At 40.3% G+C, this 18798-nt stretch overlaps 1 protein-coding gene across 5 annotated transcripts in view; it reads right to left on the reverse strand.

The window, feature by feature from the left end:
- Positions 1–18798, reverse strand: part of tpk1 (thiamin pyrophosphokinase 1) — a 64167-nt gene that overhangs the window by 16401 nt on the left and 28968 nt on the right. For 4 of the 5 annotated variants that reach the window (XM_085763690.1, XM_085763693.1, XM_085763691.1 and 1 more), the window contains exons 6-8: positions 18025–18120; positions 8143–8289; positions 3754–3865 (exon numbers count right to left, since the gene is read on the reverse strand). In XM_085763690.1, the coding sequence (XP_085619816.1) occupies positions 3754–3865; positions 8143–8289; positions 18025–18120 (355 nt within the window). The remainder of the gene's footprint in view (positions 1–3753; positions 3866–8142; positions 8290–18024; positions 18121–18798) is intronic. The other variant, XM_085763695.1, reaches the window with a different exon arrangement.

The following is an 18798-nucleotide window of genomic DNA, read 5'->3' on the forward strand; positions in this document are numbered from 1 at the left end:
CACTCCCATCCTTTAGCATCATTACAGGCTTTCTCCAGTGCATCCGTAATGTTGCAGATCTGCCTCCCTCGCAATTCAACAGGCTGAGCTCTCTAAAGGTTTTACTATGCAAAGCCTGTGCATTCGACCTTTGCTGCTGTGTTAGCAATAACAATCAATATCAAATCCTGTTATGCATTTACCTTGACAACGGTAAATTCAGAAGTCCCAAAAGATTATTTTAAGGACAATTATAGCTCCCAGACAGCCACAGTACTATATCATACAGTACCATTGGCAAAAAAAAACTTAGACTGTATGATTACAGGATTTCTCTACTCCTTTGTGTTTCAAGAAACAGCATTAAAAGAGGCAGAAAATGAAAGTGAAGTGGTGTAGTTTAGAGGGAAAGCATCAACAGAAACAGTCACACTCCAACATGAGCAAAGTCTAGTTTTTCTACACCACTGGCAAGCATCTTTCTTTCCTTTAAAATCCCACATTTAAGGGTGTCGGATGAATACGTCTCATCTGATCTATACAAATTGCTTGTAGGAATTCCTAAGCCGATTGCTTCTGCCATTACCTCGAGAAATTGACTGTGCTGCCAGCAGTACCTCCTTTCTCCTGTTTCCACAGGGCATTGACCCATGTGCTCCAAGGTTCCTCCATCCAAAAAGTCAGCCCTCTGGTGTCCTGGCCTGGCCTTCATGTCTCAAAGGTCCTGTTCAGACGTGGCATTAACATGCTTCTTTGTGGATCCAATCACAGGCAGACACCTCTAAGTACCCCCAGTTCACACCTGGCGTCTCAAGTGACCACTTTCCCACTCTATATGCAAATAAACATGTATGTGTTGTTGTTTTTAGCCAAACTATGACAGACAGGTCTGCTGTTGTCTGTGAGAGAGAGAGAGCAGGTCAAGGAGGGGTTGAGTGGCCCATTGTGCCGCACACAGCACAATGCACTGAACTTTAGCCATGTGAAATAGTAATATTTTTTTTGGTTTTCTTATGAAACTGTGACTAATTAGTCTGTGGAGGAGGACCTCAGCTGATGTGCTACTTCAATGAGGCCGAGGGCACATTTACATTCATATGGCTGCAATCTGAGATGTACAGGTGTGCACTCACAGCTGTACTTAGAGCTGCCCACTTGTTACAATACCAGTAAAGACAGATGTTAATGCCAGATCTGAATTGGACCACAGGGTCAGTTAAAAACAATTAAATGTTATTCTGGTGTCCATGGATGTATTCTCTGGAGCTTGAGTTATGAGTGAAATAGTTCCCAATGAAAAGAATGTAAATATGAATAATGTATAACTATGAACATCTTTAAATTTGTTTCAGCATGAGAACATAAATAACTGTGAATATGTATGAGCATGTTCATTTATGTATGCTTTAAAACCTTTTAAAATTTCTGTTTAACCATTCAACTCACTGTATTGAAAATTTGACTTTGCAGTCACACTATTTTGAATCTCAGGAAAAATTTTAACAGACAGAATCACGAAAACTACATTTGTCCTTTTGCTCACCCTAAGCAGGAACATAAAAATAGACATAAGTAATAATATTATATTTATTATAATTATAAGTATAATCTTTTTTATTGTAATGCTTTAATTAAGTGAAAGAATAACAGGTTTTAATTGTATTTGCTTTACTTTTCAATCTTTAACATCAGAGCCTTGTACAGTGTCATAGAAAATATCAATTAAAAACTTTGACAAACTTTCACTAAAAAATTACCAGGACAAAAACTGTATGCTCGCACTGTAAACCAAAGTTCATCTCTATGAGCAGACGTGCACTGTGCCTAGTCTAATTTCACAACAACATAAATTATTGATAACCCACCATGAAAAAGTGAACACATGATATAATTAACTTGGGCCGAGGGTATTTCATCTCATCCTGCAAACGCCCCTGGAGTATACCAACCAGAAAAAAAAAGTTTGCTCAATAACGGTCTACTCATCCCAAATTTACGCTCTGGATCAAAACAACATGAATCATTGCAGACTTTTATTCTTTAAAGCAAGAGTTAAAACAAGCTCTGGATTCAAGCAAAAAGCCTCCTTTGGGTCAGCAAGGCTGTAATGGCTGACAGCCCAAAACTCTTTCTTTATATAAAGATCATACATTTTTCATCACAGAAGTGCTTTGAACCCAAGTGTGGGGGATCATTTCAATGGACTTCTAAAGGGTCTTGGCGTCACCAGAGAGTGGCACACTGGTGATTTGGGTTTCCCTGAGCAAGTTGCGTTGGAAACCCTGCGCTGACACAAATTTAAACAGGAAAAAAAAAACAAATGCACAGATCAATGAAGAAAGGCAGAAGACACCAGATGCAGTGGTGCCATGACGGCTGCAGTCACACATTTGAGAAGAAAACTGATATTCCTAATTTTTATTTCATATTCTGGTCCTTCCTCCCGACCCCAGTGGGAAATCATCACTTCCAGCCTTCTAAATATGCATGTGATTAATTACGCATCTTGTTATCCACAGCTAATCTGCATAGGACTCTCATGTATAAAAGTCCCTCTCATTACCATTCATAAGACCATCTCACAGGTGTACCGAGTAAATATACAACACCCTGCACCTGACCAAAAAATAAAAACAAAAATAAAAACAAAAAAAAGTCAATTTACAGGACTGTAGACACATACACACACAGTCACACATTCAAACAGGCCTACAGACATGTTTAAACAAGTACAGACACAACCGTGCTTGCTCAAGTGTAAAGACTCTCCCAGAAACGTACACGTGTACATAGAGACACTTCGAGTGGACACCCACTAGGAAGCAGACACATTATGCAACCCCACTGACAGAAGGTCCAGGTTTCCCTCATATAGGTGACAGTTCGGTCTGTGCCAACTCATTAACAACACAGCTGGCCATGAGGCTTGGAGAGGGGCAAGAACACAGGGGTCCTCAGATGGGTGTCTGATTGGATTTTCTCTCTTTGGGAACATAAAAAGCTTGTCGTGGCATGTCTGTGTCTTCAATATATGACATGTATTAAAAATGCAGCCTCATTTGACTGAAGCAAATTAAGCATCTGTACTTTACAGTATCTCGTTATGCAAAATTCAGGAAGTTGTTTGCACTGTGAACTTAAGTTTGCCATGCTGGCAGCGAGAAGTTATGTGTAGGGAGGGAGGGAGGGGAGCAGCTCCTGCTTCAGATGTTAAAACCCAGAGCAAAGCTTCAACCTCTGCCACAACATCAAGACTTTCTTCTCCTTCTCTACACAAAGAACTTATCTTCAAGTTACTTACCGCCCCCAGTCTCTCAACATGTATCTGGATTATTTTACGCATTTTCACCCAAATTTCCCCATATTCCATACTTTTTTTTTTTTTGGGTGGGGGAGGGATATTTTGCCTTTAATTGAGAAGATATTTGAGAGAGACAGGAAAAGGGGAAGTACAGAGAGAGGGAAAGACACGCAGCAAAGGGCCACAGGGGGATTTGAACCAGGGCCGGCTGCAGCGAGGACTGTAGCCTCTGCATATGGGGCGCCTGCTCAACCCAGTGAGCTACATGGCATCCCATTCCTTACATTTTTTATCTTAAAGAATTAACTCTTTAGCCCTGTTTTTGACATTAAATGTGAACTTTCATTCTAATTTGTATAAGTAATGTATTCTATTGATATAACCAACAACTTTTTAAGACAAGTAAATTTGGGGTCTTTCTGATTTTACTCTGGCATCATTTGAATGTTAGACATGAAAAAATGGAGACTCACCCAGGTTCCACTTGAGTCCAGTGGTGGTTGTTTGGCAAGGTCCACCTACTGGAATGAGACTGCACCAATGCCCCTCCAGGCCTGTGTTCACTTCCAGTCTGTGGCTGCCCTGCTGACACCACACAGAGAAAAATGAATAGTATTAGTCTGAACAAATGTGTGTATATGACAGAGTCAACGACAGGTTGAAACAAGGACAGTGGAAAGAATTAAAGAAAATAAACGTGGCGCAAGACTTCTTAAACCTATTCAGCCCCTAAATGAGAAACTTAGCTTCTCCGCCCAGGGAACAAAGCTCATTAAAGTAAATTATTGCGCTTGTCAAAACTGCAACCCCATTTCTAGTTCATACCGACACTTAAAAGGATACATTGCCAATTTGAATTATACTCTCGTGTCTGTCATAGCGAGTCAAAAGATTTTTGCACTGACACTGCGTCAACATCCTAACAAACCAGCTGCTTACACTGGTTGCATTATCATGAAATGCCTCAACTCAAGTCAAGGGCCACTGAATTCTATAATGTATTTTATTAGCACAGAAAGAAAATTATCCATCAGTGATGTTTGGGGTGGTTGACAGTGTAACGTCTTTCAGTGGCATCAGATGAAGAAATGTTTTTGAGGTATAATGAAGTCTTTTTATGAAGTGCCCTCCAGAGAAGATAAACAAGAACAAAATGTCAAGGTATCCCTTTTAGAAACTAGGATTGGGAGAAAAAAGGAAGAGCACTACATAGTGTAGGGGCAAGGTAGTGTCAGACTCAACAGGCTGAATAATGACTTCACTCTGAATGCACTGGTTCTAATAAAACCTGAAGCTAGAATGCAAAAAGGTCAAAATAAAGTTTTTCTCATTCACGGTGTACAAAACCACAAAGAAACACCTCAACACCTCAACAACTCATTATGGCTAATACTGTAAGGAGGAAGATGTAGGAAAGTGAAAAAATACTTGAAACCTGATAATTATGTATCATCAACACTTAGCAGTACTTGGTACACTCAAGCTGTTGTACACCTGAGCATTAATACAATGACAAAATGCGCTGACAGCTAGGGCTTAGATCAGTCATCTAAAAAGATCACACGGACACCGACAAAGGCTGCACAGTCGGTTAAGAGTTAGAGATCTTCAAGGTGTGACATGTTTAAAGCAGAGTTTTCTTTGCTTGGCTTCTGAGAGCTACGGAGCCAGAGGGAAGTAATGATGGGGAATTCTACGCTTTAGAGCCTTTAGTGTTCAGGAAACATCCCCGAGGTTGTTTTCTATACATAAACACAGTTTCTTTGTGCAAGTGTGTCAGCGCAAAAAGGTGTATGAAGAAGAGTAAATACATGTGCAACTGCACACTAACAAACACACATGCAGACTTCAAGGAGGTGCTGCTTGTAACTGTGCTGAAACTCCGCAATGTTGCTTTAAAATCATCAATATGATCCATATTATCGTCATTCTAATTATAAGAGAAAAATATTTAAACTTCTGTTTGTTACACATTATTTATTTCAGTACAGAACAAACCATCTTAGTTCAGTTCACTTCATGTCTATGTTTCATATTTGAATGCCGCATATAGCTGCTCACTTGCTGCAGCACAAACATACCGCGGGTACCACACTTTATCATTTAAATCAGCTCTTACTTTGACAAGTTTCACTCCTGGAAAGGGCATCAGGTAAACAAGCTTGTAGATTTGACCTAGAGAGTGTGTGCTTATAGAATGATTTATAGCATGGACTTGGCTGACACAGCGCTGTGAATTCTCTGCCATAGGCTTTCTTAAGAGTCTTCAGGGCCCGGGATACTAACATGGGGGAAATGTGGCTCTGCTTGGCCCCTCCGACTGAGTCTCCATAGAGCAAACAGTAAGAGAAAAATACAAACAAAAGAGATGAACTCAGCGCAAGTTTCGCCTTTTCTTTTCATATTCAAACCGAGTAAATTTAGCATCACCTTGGGATCTAGACAGATTAAAACATCTTCTTGTCATGTAGGGACTCTGAATAAACAAGCCTGCAATCCTCTCAGTGTCCCTTTCCATAATTTAATTTAAAAAAACATGAGAATTATGCAATGCTCTGAGCCAGATGTGGAAAAACCAAGTCTTCAACATATTTCCCAAAGATAGAATAATAACACTTGTTCCCCATATGACGCCTCATATGGGAAACAAAAGTTAAAACAAACAGCCACAACCCTGATTAAGTCAGAGCATGTCTAAACAGGGTGTTTGTCTGCATTTCCTGAGAATTACAAGGCTGCCACCATCAAATTTTGTGCCGCTTCTAGCTCTTTAGAAATTAAACAAACATTATTTTCTAACAAGCATTGCACTTGGCGGATTTCTGTCATTTGTAACTGCAATTGTGGTATCACACCAATTTGGTCGCGCTGTATCACCATCAGCACAGAGAGATACACGTAGGGAAATGTGTGGCTAGAGCTGCAGAAGAAGAGAAGACCTAACTCTTCTTTTCTCTAACTTTTCTCAAATAACTTTTCCTTAAGAGTGTGCGTTTTTTTTACTACAGGAGGAATAGTGTGTCAGGTGGTGATCGGATATTCTTAGGTGGTTCAAAAAGGCTGAGTACTGTATACATGTTTTTTTTTTGTATTTTGCAACTAAGCATGTCCTGTTTCCTAAAAAAGGGTTTTATTACTGTTGAGATGCTGTGAATTTGTCAGGTCTGACAGTAGAGCACAACCACTGGAAGAGGAAGGGCCTGGTGATGAAGAGGATCATAGTCAGAGAGCAAGACAGCACAGGGAGACAACGTAAGTGTATTTAGGTGAAAAGTGTTTACTGTAAAGCTGACATTTGTGCAACATTAGCATCACTTTTCAGTCATCTTCCCCACAGATGTTCAGGTAACTGGTTTTAAAGCACCTCCCTGGAATAATTACAGTTTTTGAATTTCAGATAATATAACTCAAGGAAGACTTTGGGGCATTGTTTATCTTTCTGATAGTGGCTCACTGTCACCTGAAAACATAGCATTTCTCAGAGGGCGTATTATAACCTCCTCAAACAAAAGTGAAGACATTGCAAGCAATTCAGAAAGGCAACATCTACTTAAATCGGTACATGTTATTGTTCCCCAGATTCACTTGAACTCTTACAACATGTTGCCTGTAAAAAAGTGTTTGTTTTGATCAGGTGATCAACACAGTCTCTGTTTGTTTGTTTGTGTGTGCATGTTAGATTGTGTAGAGCATGAACAACTCTGTATGTATTGATTGCATCACCAAATCCCAAAGCGGAGCACATAACAAAATCATGATTGCGTGGAAAACGGGTAATGAGGATGTTTGGCAAAAGTTGTAAACACTTCAATTACAGATGTAACTTGAACAAATAGCACTGGGCTTTTCGAAGGTTGCGTTCACCTTCATGTACAGGCGTCTGCGTTCATCAGTTGCTGGCGAACTGGAGCCGCGTTGACAAACGAGCTTAATTTACCCTCAGTGAAGTAAGATTAATTGGAGGTGTCGAGGTATGAAGCAGCAAATGACAATGCGTCTTTGGAATAATGACAAGAAGTGGGGAGGGAGTGCATGAGAAAGAAGTTAACACGCTTAACATTTTACAAGATGTCATCAGGAAGTGTGACAGTTAGCTGTTTGTCCTGAAGATCCCAGAAATAAACAACACAGAGGGAAAAAAAAGAAGGTTAAAAAAGAGAAGTGTGTGTCCCAATTGGCGGCTACCCAGCCCACTTGTAAATTCAATCAACTGAGGAGCATGAGAAAGTGGCTGGCACTGAGGAAAAACAATTTGGGAGCATCAAAAGAGACTCTCTCACTCATGCACAACAGCAAATTGGGGCACCATAAGAGTGGCAAAGTGTGTGTGGTGTATGTGTGTGCTTGAAGTGATTACTTAACAAAGAAACAAAGTGTTCAACACTCCAATCAAGGTGGTCGCAGAACAAAGAAAAGAACATTTTTGAGAGTGAACAGAAAACAAAGAGAAGCACTGGAAGAGGGGTGATTAGAGGGTGTGGGAGATGCAGAGGAGCTCAGTGTTGGTGTGCTGAAAACACGCTGTGGGTCTGCCTGTGTGTACTGTACATATATAACTTATAGGATAGATATAGCTACAATAAGTCAGGTCCATGCAAAGCGAAATAGTGGGAGCCTGACATTTTTAAAACTCAATGATAAATGCAACAACCAATTTATTCTGAGGCAGAGGTGATATAACCTCACATTTTAGTTGCATTTCCCACCACCTGGAGAAAATATAGCCAGCTGGCTTTGAAGCTCAAAGGAGACAAAATTAAATGAAAAACAGTGGAGAGAACACAATCCTTTCACAATGGAAATAAAGTGGCCTATATGCATGCATAAGACGACTATGCAAAGTGTGTTTTCAATGCACTTACAGGTCTGAGTAGATATGCCAGGCTGGTTTCCTGTATGACCAACACAGGCAGCTGTGTCATGGACAGAGCGTGGTGGAGTGTCTCAACAGATGCCATGGTCTGGTCAAATCTGCCCGCAAGACCACCCAGAGTTACTATGGCATCCACCTGGAAAGACAAACAAAAGATTGATAAGGCACATAACAGAAAACAACCATGGTTTGATATAATTTGACTTTCTGGCAGGATGCTGCTGAAGTGAAAGAAGAAAAATACTCCTGTCTTCAGCTTATGGTAATGTGAAATGAAAAGAGAAATGAAGAAAGAAAGAAGAAAAGGATATTTAAAAAAAACTTTGTTTTTCCTTCATTTAAACTCAGATAGTACACAAACAATTGGCACACAATTATTACTGATTGCCTGATGGTAGCCCTAATTTTAATAACACTTAAGTCCTACATGAGTAAACATTGTGGCTTCATGAATGGGTGATTTGCAAAATAAAAAATAAGAAAAACAAGACTCATGACTACTACTTGTTTTCACATATGAATTACCATTCAAAATTTGCAAATTAAACAGAAAATTGGACACCACCTGCACCAACAACTAATCACTTCTTTTCATACATTTTTTAGTGAAATCTTTTGAGTAGATTCTGAGATGTGCTGTTAGGTAACAGACAAACAAACAAAATAATTTGTTCAATGTGTTCAATGGTTAGAGCAACGTTAAAACATGGGTTTGGTAATAATGTCTATTTCCTGTCAACAATTCCACACTCGGACCAAAACCACCGATGAATTGATCCTATAATAACTATTGTCGGTGCAGCCCAAACCTCAGTGCTCTGAGGTCCACTGTCCATAAAAACGCATCAATGTGCCACGTTATTCTACTGGGTGTCTTCTTCCTTCCTTACTGTCATGAACAAAGGCCCTGTAGTGTATTTTCAAACTGGGCTACTCACGAGTACAACAATCCATCGCTGAAAACATACAGGAAATGCACAGAGATGACTTTGCCTTTTTAACAAAAATCAAAGTGGTTTTACATCTTCATTTGTAACTAATGAACTTGAGTGCCACAGACAGTCTGGGAAATCACTGATAGATGGACAAATTGCTTTGGTGCACAGATGGAGCAGGGGACTGTGGCATATTGTTTTTAATGCTTTCATTCTCTAAAGCACTTTGTGTTATACATCACTGTGTGTGAAAAGTGCTATACAAATAATTCTAACTGATTGATTGAAACACATGGGAATAGTTGAAAGTAAAAAAACATATAGAATATCACCTACCTGTTCATTTTATTAAAAAAAAAATGTAGTAAGTAAAAAGCACTAGAATAAAAGCCATTGAAACACAGACCTTAGAGAAAGAAATGCATTGGAGGACAGGTAAACAATGAGGTTCAAAAGAACTCAGGCCATTACACTGAGGGTAAACATCTTTCACTTGAAAGAAGAGGTGGACAATTTAACAGCAAATCAGGTGAGCTAAGTGGATTACTTAACCTAATACCATTTCCTGCAGCCTCAGAGCTGAAATGGACTTCTTCTTTTTTTTTTACTTTGAGCCAGCAGTTTACTTAAATATCATATTTACAGCTCTCAGCAGTTATATCCTTATTCAGAGTCTCCAAGCAGTCAAGCACCAGTGCTGACAGCTTTAAAACCCAACAGAGTCTAGAGGGCAGAGGCGGTGTCATAGGCTGACAACTGACAGTCACACCATCATGGAAAATGAACCATATACCATCCGTCACACTCGCTTCACTTCAGTGTTTCCACTTCAGCCATGAAATGTGAATAAATAAATAGAGTATAGAAGTAATTATTCCCTATTACCTTAGCTGATGTTGACCATAATTGGTTGGTCTGTAGCTAAACATCAGGGGAACAGCGGCTAATCTAACTTTCAGAACCCATTACTCTTTCCACTACAGCTGCTGATCAGTCAGATCACATTAGCTAAATCAATTTGCTACAATAACAGATGTGTGACCATTTTTTGTGTGTGTGTGTCTGTGTGTGTGTAAATATGTGCATGCATGAGCCCATTTTAAAGCCAAGAACAAGAGGGTCCTGCAGCGTCACTTATCTCTTCACATAACGGGAAATGAATGTAATATAACTAACTTCCTGCTGCAGGAGATGAGTAAAGGAAAACTGAGCGCTGAGATCGAGGTTACATCAACATCTGGCACACACCCCCATATGCAGAGGCATGACCGAAACTGTAAACAACAACATTTGGTAAATGAACCCCCCTCTGTGAGAGAGCGAATGAGAGAGAGATTGAAAGACAGTGAGAGAAAGAGATACAGATACATGCAGAGCAGTGCATTCAGTTTTCATTTTCATTCTTTTTTTTTTCGTCCACATTTTGTTATGTTGCAGCCATTTGTAAAAATAACAAAATAGGTGCAATCAGATGAATAGAATAGAATAGAACTTTATTGATCCCCCGAGGGGGAAATTCACGGTGTCACAGTAGCAACAGATACAGATACGGTCAGAATTGAAGAATTCAGACCGTTAGCTATGGCACTCAGGCACCTTCCATTTCTCTTGATCATCTTTGAAATGTGTCCCTGGTTGGAGTCCACCTGTGGTAAATTCAATAGAGTGGATGTGATTTGGAAAGACATATATCTGTCCGAATAAGGTCTGACAGCTGACAATGTATATCAGAGTAAACGCAAAGCCATGAGGTGGAAGGGACTGCACACAAAGCTCAGGGACAGGGTTGTTGTAGAGGTGCAGACATGAGGAAGGCTACACAAAATGGTAGAAGTTTAGATTAACCTGGACTCTTCCTAGAACTGACCATCCAGCTGAGCTGGGTAAAAGAGATTTACAAGAACCCAATTGTCATTTTGGCTGAGCTCCAGAGACCCTGTGTGTGCTTGGCTCCAATTCTACAGTACATGTCAGGTTAACAGGAAAACAGCCAATGCTCATCACCTGTCAAATAACTTCCCAACAGTTACTGTAAGCATGAGGATGGCAGCATCATGCTATTTTCTTATTTTAGCCCAGGGCTCCAAAAACATGACACGTGATATGAAAAACATGTGAGCTTTTTCTGAATGCACTGTGCCAACCAGAGAGAGGAAACAACAAAACATAAGCTCCGACTACAGCAAATAATTGAAGAATGTGGGAACCAGAAACCAGTAAGCTAAAAGTAAATACAAGTGTGGGAGAAGCTAGATACAGAAAAGCAAAGCAGTAGTAACAACTGTCATAGAATCTCCAGGAGTAAACGACTGAAAAGGACACCGAAAGAGGAACCACCAAAATAAAGATAAGCAAGAGAAAGATTATACAGGACATATCTGAGAGATAAGAACAAACTGAACCTCTATTACATCTATGTAAAAAAAAAAAAAAATAGCTAAATAGCCTATCCCTAAATATGAAGAATGTGGGGAACACAGCAGTCATTTATCATAGTTGGGGAAAAATGGACCCAAAACAACTACACCCAAATGAATGGAGTCTAGATAGTGTTGTGATCCAGTGCTCAGAGAACATGATCAATGAAGCAGGAAGAAAAACAGAGGCAAACTGCTCAGAGACCACCCTGAGACACTCAGAGCAGGCTTAAAAAGGAAAGGTGACAGAGTAGCAAACAGACCTAGGGAGCTTCCCAGGGCTAGCAGCACCATCCACACTGCTGCCACAGGCTGACTTCTCCTGGGACCTGATCCACTATATAAACAGGGCAATCACCTCACAGTGTGCAAAACCAAACAAGGTCAACATCACCCTTCACCCAGCCCAGTCATGGACAGCAGCACACACCACACAGGCCAAGGAGGAGAAGACTGCCATCTGGCACAGCAGAGCCCATGGCCTCGTGGAGCCCAGCTTACCCGAACCCAGCCAGCTAGACCCCAGCCGACCACGGTTCAACCAACCAGAGTGCGGCTCAACAGACCCCGACCCTCTACAAGTCAGGAAAGTAGTATTGCCAGGCTTCAAGGACGCAGATTTGGAGCAGCATACTATGCATGCAGAAACACAGGCTGACATGATTGCAGCCATGTCACCCCTGGGATGCAGCCGACATTGCACGGGGAGTGGCCAAGAGTTCAGCCATTGGAGAGGCCAAGCAGCTGCTACAACTCAACTTTATGTCCACGCCTTATTTCAGATTGTATTTTTACTTTCTGTATTTATTACTGAGGAGCGCAGACACAGAATACATCTCAAGTATTAAAAGTCAACTGCAACCCACCATCCTTCCAACTATACAGAGATATTGCTTCCTTCAAAGAGAAACACATGTCACAGGTGGAGATCCATCAACAACACACATCCGGCTCAGATTTCATAATGATCAGTTTGTATGTGCAGCCTATCCTCTTCCCATTGAGTTGCTTATTATAGTGAAAATGTTCATGAAAATCTCCATAAAGAAATCCAGTATTACCAGGCCCAATGTACTGTCCTGTTGATGGGAGATTGAAATGCCAGGATGTGCATCTGACATAGTGAATCCTGCTGACACCAGTCACACCTCTGCACTATCCTCTCCACACCTCATCCCCACTTCTAGCCACAGATACAATCAAGACCACATTGTGAAGAAAATGGGGAAAGAGCTAGTGCATCTCTGTCGCTCCTTAGGTCTGTATATGATTAATGGCAAGATGAAAGGTTTAGGGAGGAGGATGAAAGGCTTTGTGGAAGGTTCACATTTTGGTCATCTCCTGGGATGTGTGTAGTCGCCTGTGCCAGCGCTAACATGAGCCCCTGCCTCATCAGTACACACACCCCACCATCACATCACTGCCAGAAAAGTGTATGCATAAAACAAACCCTACACACACAGTTAATAACATAAACTGTGCCATGTAAATTACTTAAATAAATCATTTCAGAAATGCACTCCTGAAGGTGAAGTTAGACTTAAACATGTTAACCTGCACCTGAAGTCACTCAGCCAATTAACACATTAGCCTACGCTCTTTACAGTTTTAACTTCGAGAAATCAAATATGGATTTCACAAAAATAAATGTTATTTATCATAAATCCGGCAGTAAAGCATGGTTTGCTAAAAACAGCTCTGCATCTAAATAGAGAGTGAAAAGGTAATTAGGACATAAAGAAAGGAATCTACCGGTAACTGTCGGCAACAAAGACAGACCTGAGGAAAAACTCACAAGCTAAAAACGGGGACAAAGACAGACAGGTCCAAGAAAATGTTAATATTTGGAAAGATCACATTTCACATAATAATATCAACTGTGAGCAGAAATAACAAAAATTGACAATCCTTGAATGAAAATGGAAAATAAACACAGCCCCCCTGGTTACCTCATTAGAATAAAAGAATTAGAAAACAGCATGAAAAACTGTAAGTGAAATCTAACAAAACACAGTAGCCCTTAACTGAGAGCCCCTCTTCAGTCTCATTCTTCACCCACTTTGCTTCCCTGAGATCTGGAGCTGGAGGTTCTCTCAATACAGTGGAAATAAATTGGACCCTAACAGTTACCATGGCATCTATGAAAGCAGCAGTTTGGGAAAAGGTCTTTACAGGAATTTAATGCTTGGATACTAGTCGTCCTTATGGACCACAATGCATTACTCACTGCATTTACACAATACATACTCTCATTAATCAACCCACACACAACAAAAACAAGAGGAAAAGTTTCAGCATATTTTATTGATTTAAAAATCTTTTTGACTCTATTTGGCTGGAAGGATAATATTTAAATTGGTGTAAGAGACACAATTAATATATTAGAGGCATTATATGTCAACACAAGTTGACTTTTAAAATTAAGTATTGACAGGAAACACAATGCACTGGTGGATGAATTTAGAATTTACCAATATTGTTCATCTAAAATGTTTTGACAGTGGATTAGTTTGAAATTTTGCAGAGACTAATGGGACAAAGAGCAGCCACAATGAGGTGTTACATGAGAAACCGCAGGCGACACACTGCACACCTCAAACTTGTCAGCATTTGTGTGCAACATAAAATCAGATCACAGTTGCTCATAGCACAATGGGCAAAGACCAATTATTGCTTGACTTCTTTATTAAAATGACAATAGTTTATTTTCCTACATGTTACCTCCATTTTTTTTTTTTGCCAAATCAGCCACATTCACTCTGAAGGCATAGCAGTATTGGAACCACTGGCTTATCTTTTCATTATAAAGGGTTAGTTTAGATTCAATTGCTAGACCTCCTTTTATGTAAGTGCTGTGAGAACTGGGCCTTGATAGTCACCATTAACAAGCCCATGACCCGTACCTCAGGAAACCAAATATCAATTCAACCCATGACACCAATTTACTTTTGGCTTCAAGTAAGTTTGGTTTGGCAAAGTTAACAAGACCTAAACAAAACAAATGCAATGCAATAAACGGAATTAACCAAAGATACCAATCAGGAACATTGAATGAGCAAAACCAAAGCTCAAAACAAACTTCATTTCTGTCTCACCCTAAACCATGAATATAAATGAGCAGAGTCTTTCTTTAGTGTCACAGATACAAAGCAGAACAACACCAACACCAAATACATCCTGAAGAATACACAAAAATAAAAAATCTGAAATCCACTGCATTACCCTACACATACAGTATATACACATGACACTACACTATCTGAGCAATGTCTTACAATTCTTTTCAGGCCTCAAGAAAACATAACTGGAGCAGCATGCAAAGTATATGCTGACCAATATTTTCTTTTATTCTTAAATCCCATGACAAGACCAAACCCAAAAATACATCAGTCTCCCTCAGAACTTTAAAACCTTAATAGCCTGCTGTGAAAATCTACCCAAAGCTCATTCATTCCTACAACAGATGTAAATCTTCAAGAACGGGTTGAAAAGCCTCAGTTATTCCCGAAAACATCTGGTAACTGTGTAGCCTGTAGAAAGCTTTACTCAAACAGGAACATTTGGAGCCTTAATGAGTGTTTACAGCACTGTGACACTCAATGAAACAGTGTGACTCATTTTGTGTTTTTAATATTTTTTGGTCAACAATGGGAGCCTCAGTATGTTTAACATTCACAGCAAGTCATCAAAACCAGAGGAAAGAACAGCACAGAGAAAAAGAAAGTAAGGAACGCTGAGAGAGAACAAAAAGCAATGAGTAGATAAAACAACAGAAAGCTGCGGGTTGTGTTTCAACCTCCAATGACACACTGGCTTGCCCAATCTACCGCTCTCCATCACTCCACTTCTGTTGTGTCTGTCACACATATAAAACTCTATATAACTGTTTGAATTTTTATTTGTTCCTATATCTGTTTGCTTAAAGAATCTCACAATTGAAAATATAACAAGCTGGCTCAACACATCCGGGCCTTACTGTCTCCTGATTGGCTGAGGGAACCGCAGGAAGCACAGCTGGCTCAGAGATCGACATAAAAACACAGGTCCATTTACTGAGCATGATGAATAGATAACAAGAGAAAGAGAGAGAGAGGGGGGGAAATGAAAAAAACAAAACAGTGGAGCAGCTTATGCCTGCCTGCAACAGTGAAGCAAGGAGAGAAACTAACTAGGACAGAGCTGTGAGAAGACAAACGGGCTACATTCACACCACACAACGGGGGGCAAAAAAGCACGCACACATTTCAACAAGTAGATACACAAACAGGTAGTGTACTGTATGCACACAAACAAAGTAGTCTACTGCAAACGCATGCACGTTTTGGACAAACACAGTAACACTTTTCGGTACACACACAATGAGACATACGCAAATGCAAATATACTGTATATGTACACAGACAAACACATACTCATCCAGCCACCATAATCCTCTGATACCATTCTTTGGGATTTCACCCAATTCAATACAAGATAAATTCTCCAAATCGAGCGCTACGCTGCGTAGAGGAAAACATTCAGAGGCTAATATGTTGAATCTTAAACAGCCCGAACAGGAGCAAAATACTTAGCAATCTGCAAATCACCCTGGTATTATTTCATCTGTGAATGTATTTCATTTGAACAGGCTAAGTGGATGGAAATGACTAAAGGTGAGGAAAAGCGACAAATGACATGGCATCATGTTAAATCATTAGAAAGGTTGTGCTTTTATAAAACCGATGCCTATGCACAGTCAGGGAAGAAAAGTTCAAGAAAGAGTCATAGCTGAAGAAGAAAGAGAAAAAAATCCTGGCAAACAAACAAACAAACAAACAAAAAAACAAAAAAAAAGTCAGAAAAGATGGGCAACACTTATAGGGCGTCAAAAAACTGATTGCCAGGCTCCAATCTCTTGAAGCCAGATAGATGGACAAACATTCAGTGCCAGTTCAAAGGCAGAGTAAATATTAGCCTGGCTGAGAACAGACAAGAAAGAAAAGAAAAGAAAAGCCCATGGAAGGAAAGGACAAAAGTTTATCTTTTCTCTGGTACCAAAAAAACAGAGTGACAAGTGAGGCAACATGCATGCATAGCAGCTGAAGTGTGTGTTTGTGTGTCTGTAAGCGTCTCCTCTGTGGTCTTTCATCAGCTTAGAGATGTGAAGTGATTAGGGCACTCGGCGGTGAGTGGAGCAACACTCGGCATGCTTCTTAAAAATTCTTATAAAGCAAAACTAGAAAAATAAAGAGAGAGGGGAAGGAGACAGACAAACATCATTTCCCCTGGCACTGCTCGTCTTAAGATGATCATTGTTCAAACTCTTGAAAATTGAAAATGTCCTCTTTTTTTGTTTATTGTATTACACGCTTTTCCCCTCCGGTGATGTATATTCTGTGCTATTTAGCTGACATTTTTAGAGTCACAGTGGAAATTTAGTCAATCTCCATGTTGGATCAGTGTGTGCCCGGGCCTGGCTCTGCAGCAGCTGGCTGGGCACGGGGCTTCAATCTGGCTGGCAGATCTTTGCAAAGTCCAGGACGCTTTACACGAAATGCAGCATTTATTTATTTTATTCTGTCTTTTTTTTCTGAACAGGAAAATCACAATTACACGTGTATTCAGTGTGTAGGTGTAACTGTGGCTAATGTTATTCCTGTGATACTTTTTAACAGTCATTTCCTCAGGCGGTGTTGGGCGAGAGTACGGATGTTCTTCTCTTAAAGCGCATTGTTTCATATGCATACACCCACACACAATTACACCTGGGATCTACCCGCAGTCGACCACAGTCCAACGCTATTGACCTATGAGCAACTCATCTTAAGTACCTGCGGACTGAATGCCTTGCTTAAGGGCAATAAACTCTCGGAGACTCAGGGGGAGGAGAGTTTTACTTATTCATTTTTACCCAAAGCTACGAACACTGCTATTTATTCTAATGATATCTGTAACAATAATGTTTTAAAACAATGTTTGTTGCACAGTGATAGTCAACATTTTTGGAAATAAAAAATTACTTTCTCACTGAGAGTTACATAAAATTATAGATTCCATATCCATATCTGTGCGTTGTACATAAAGCTGAAGCCAGAAGGGAAGAGGTTTAGCTTAGCTTAGCATAAAGCTTGTAAACAAGGGAAACCATTAGCGCTGCTCCATCAGGTCAAACAAAATCGGCCTACCAGTACCTCTAAAGCTCAGTAATTAACACACTATATTTTGTTGGTTTAATCTACACAAAAACAACACGTTGTGCCTTTATGGGCGTTATATGGCACATTAGGAAGTCACTGTTCCCAGCACATAAACCCACACACGCCTGTAAAACCAAAACTTTTGTTGCCTTTGAGTTTTTGTTGTAAACTTAAACTACACTTAAAAAGTAGTGAGTGGGCAGATTTTGTCACCCTTGGACAAAGGCTCGTCAAATGTATGGACAGATGTTCCAGTGTCTAACAGCTAATTTAGAAAATGTGATCATTCAAAATCGAAAAGAATAAACCCATCAGAGTATGTCTGGTGTGCGGGGGTGTTTACCTGTAACTGTCGTCTCTGTATCTCCTCCAGCATGATGGCAAGACACTTAGTGAAGTCTGTGAGATCCTGGTCGGCCGTTTCTATCAGCTTACACCCCTGTGTGCGTATAGAAAATTGGTAACACACATGCACAGATAACAAAACACAATCAGACAGATGTATATATACACAGATAGCGAAACAAAAACACCGGCAGAGATAAGGGATGGGGGGATAACAGAGTACAGGAAAACAGAGGGGGAGAAAGAGAGATGGTGGTGGTATAAATCAGTGTTTTAGTGTTGTCTGGCTGTCTGCGGGCTGTGTTGCTGAATAATGTAGAGGTTCCAGTCAGTGGCCCTAAACTACAGCATCCAGGTAAACAACCAAGCTCTGGCTTTCTCTCAGGCTTTCTCCCCCTCGATCCTTTTCTCTCTCCACACACTGTCACTTTCCGTCTAAAACACACCAGCTTCCCTGTTTCATTCTCTCTCTCTCTCTCTCACACACACACACACACACACACACACACACACACACACAGTAACAGTATAGTCAGTTCACACGAACTCGTTCTCTGTGCTCTGTTTGATCCCATCCATCCTCCCCCTCCCCTCCCCTCCTTCCCCTCTCTCTATTTCTGCCTCCCCTTGTCTCTCTCTCTCCCTTGCGGATGCTTTTCTGTTCTCTCCTTTCCATTTATGCAGAATTATTCACCGTTTCCAACAAATCTCTGAAGGAACGCCTAAAACTTTCCTATTGTTCTGCTCCTAAAGCATTACAACAACAACGTGT

Source organism: Trachurus japonicus, chromosome 20 (genome assembly GCF_045865225.1).
Source record: "Trachurus japonicus isolate A0001 chromosome 20, Traja_1.0".
Taxonomy (NCBI): domain Eukaryota; kingdom Metazoa; phylum Chordata; class Actinopteri; order Carangiformes; family Carangidae; genus Trachurus; species Trachurus japonicus.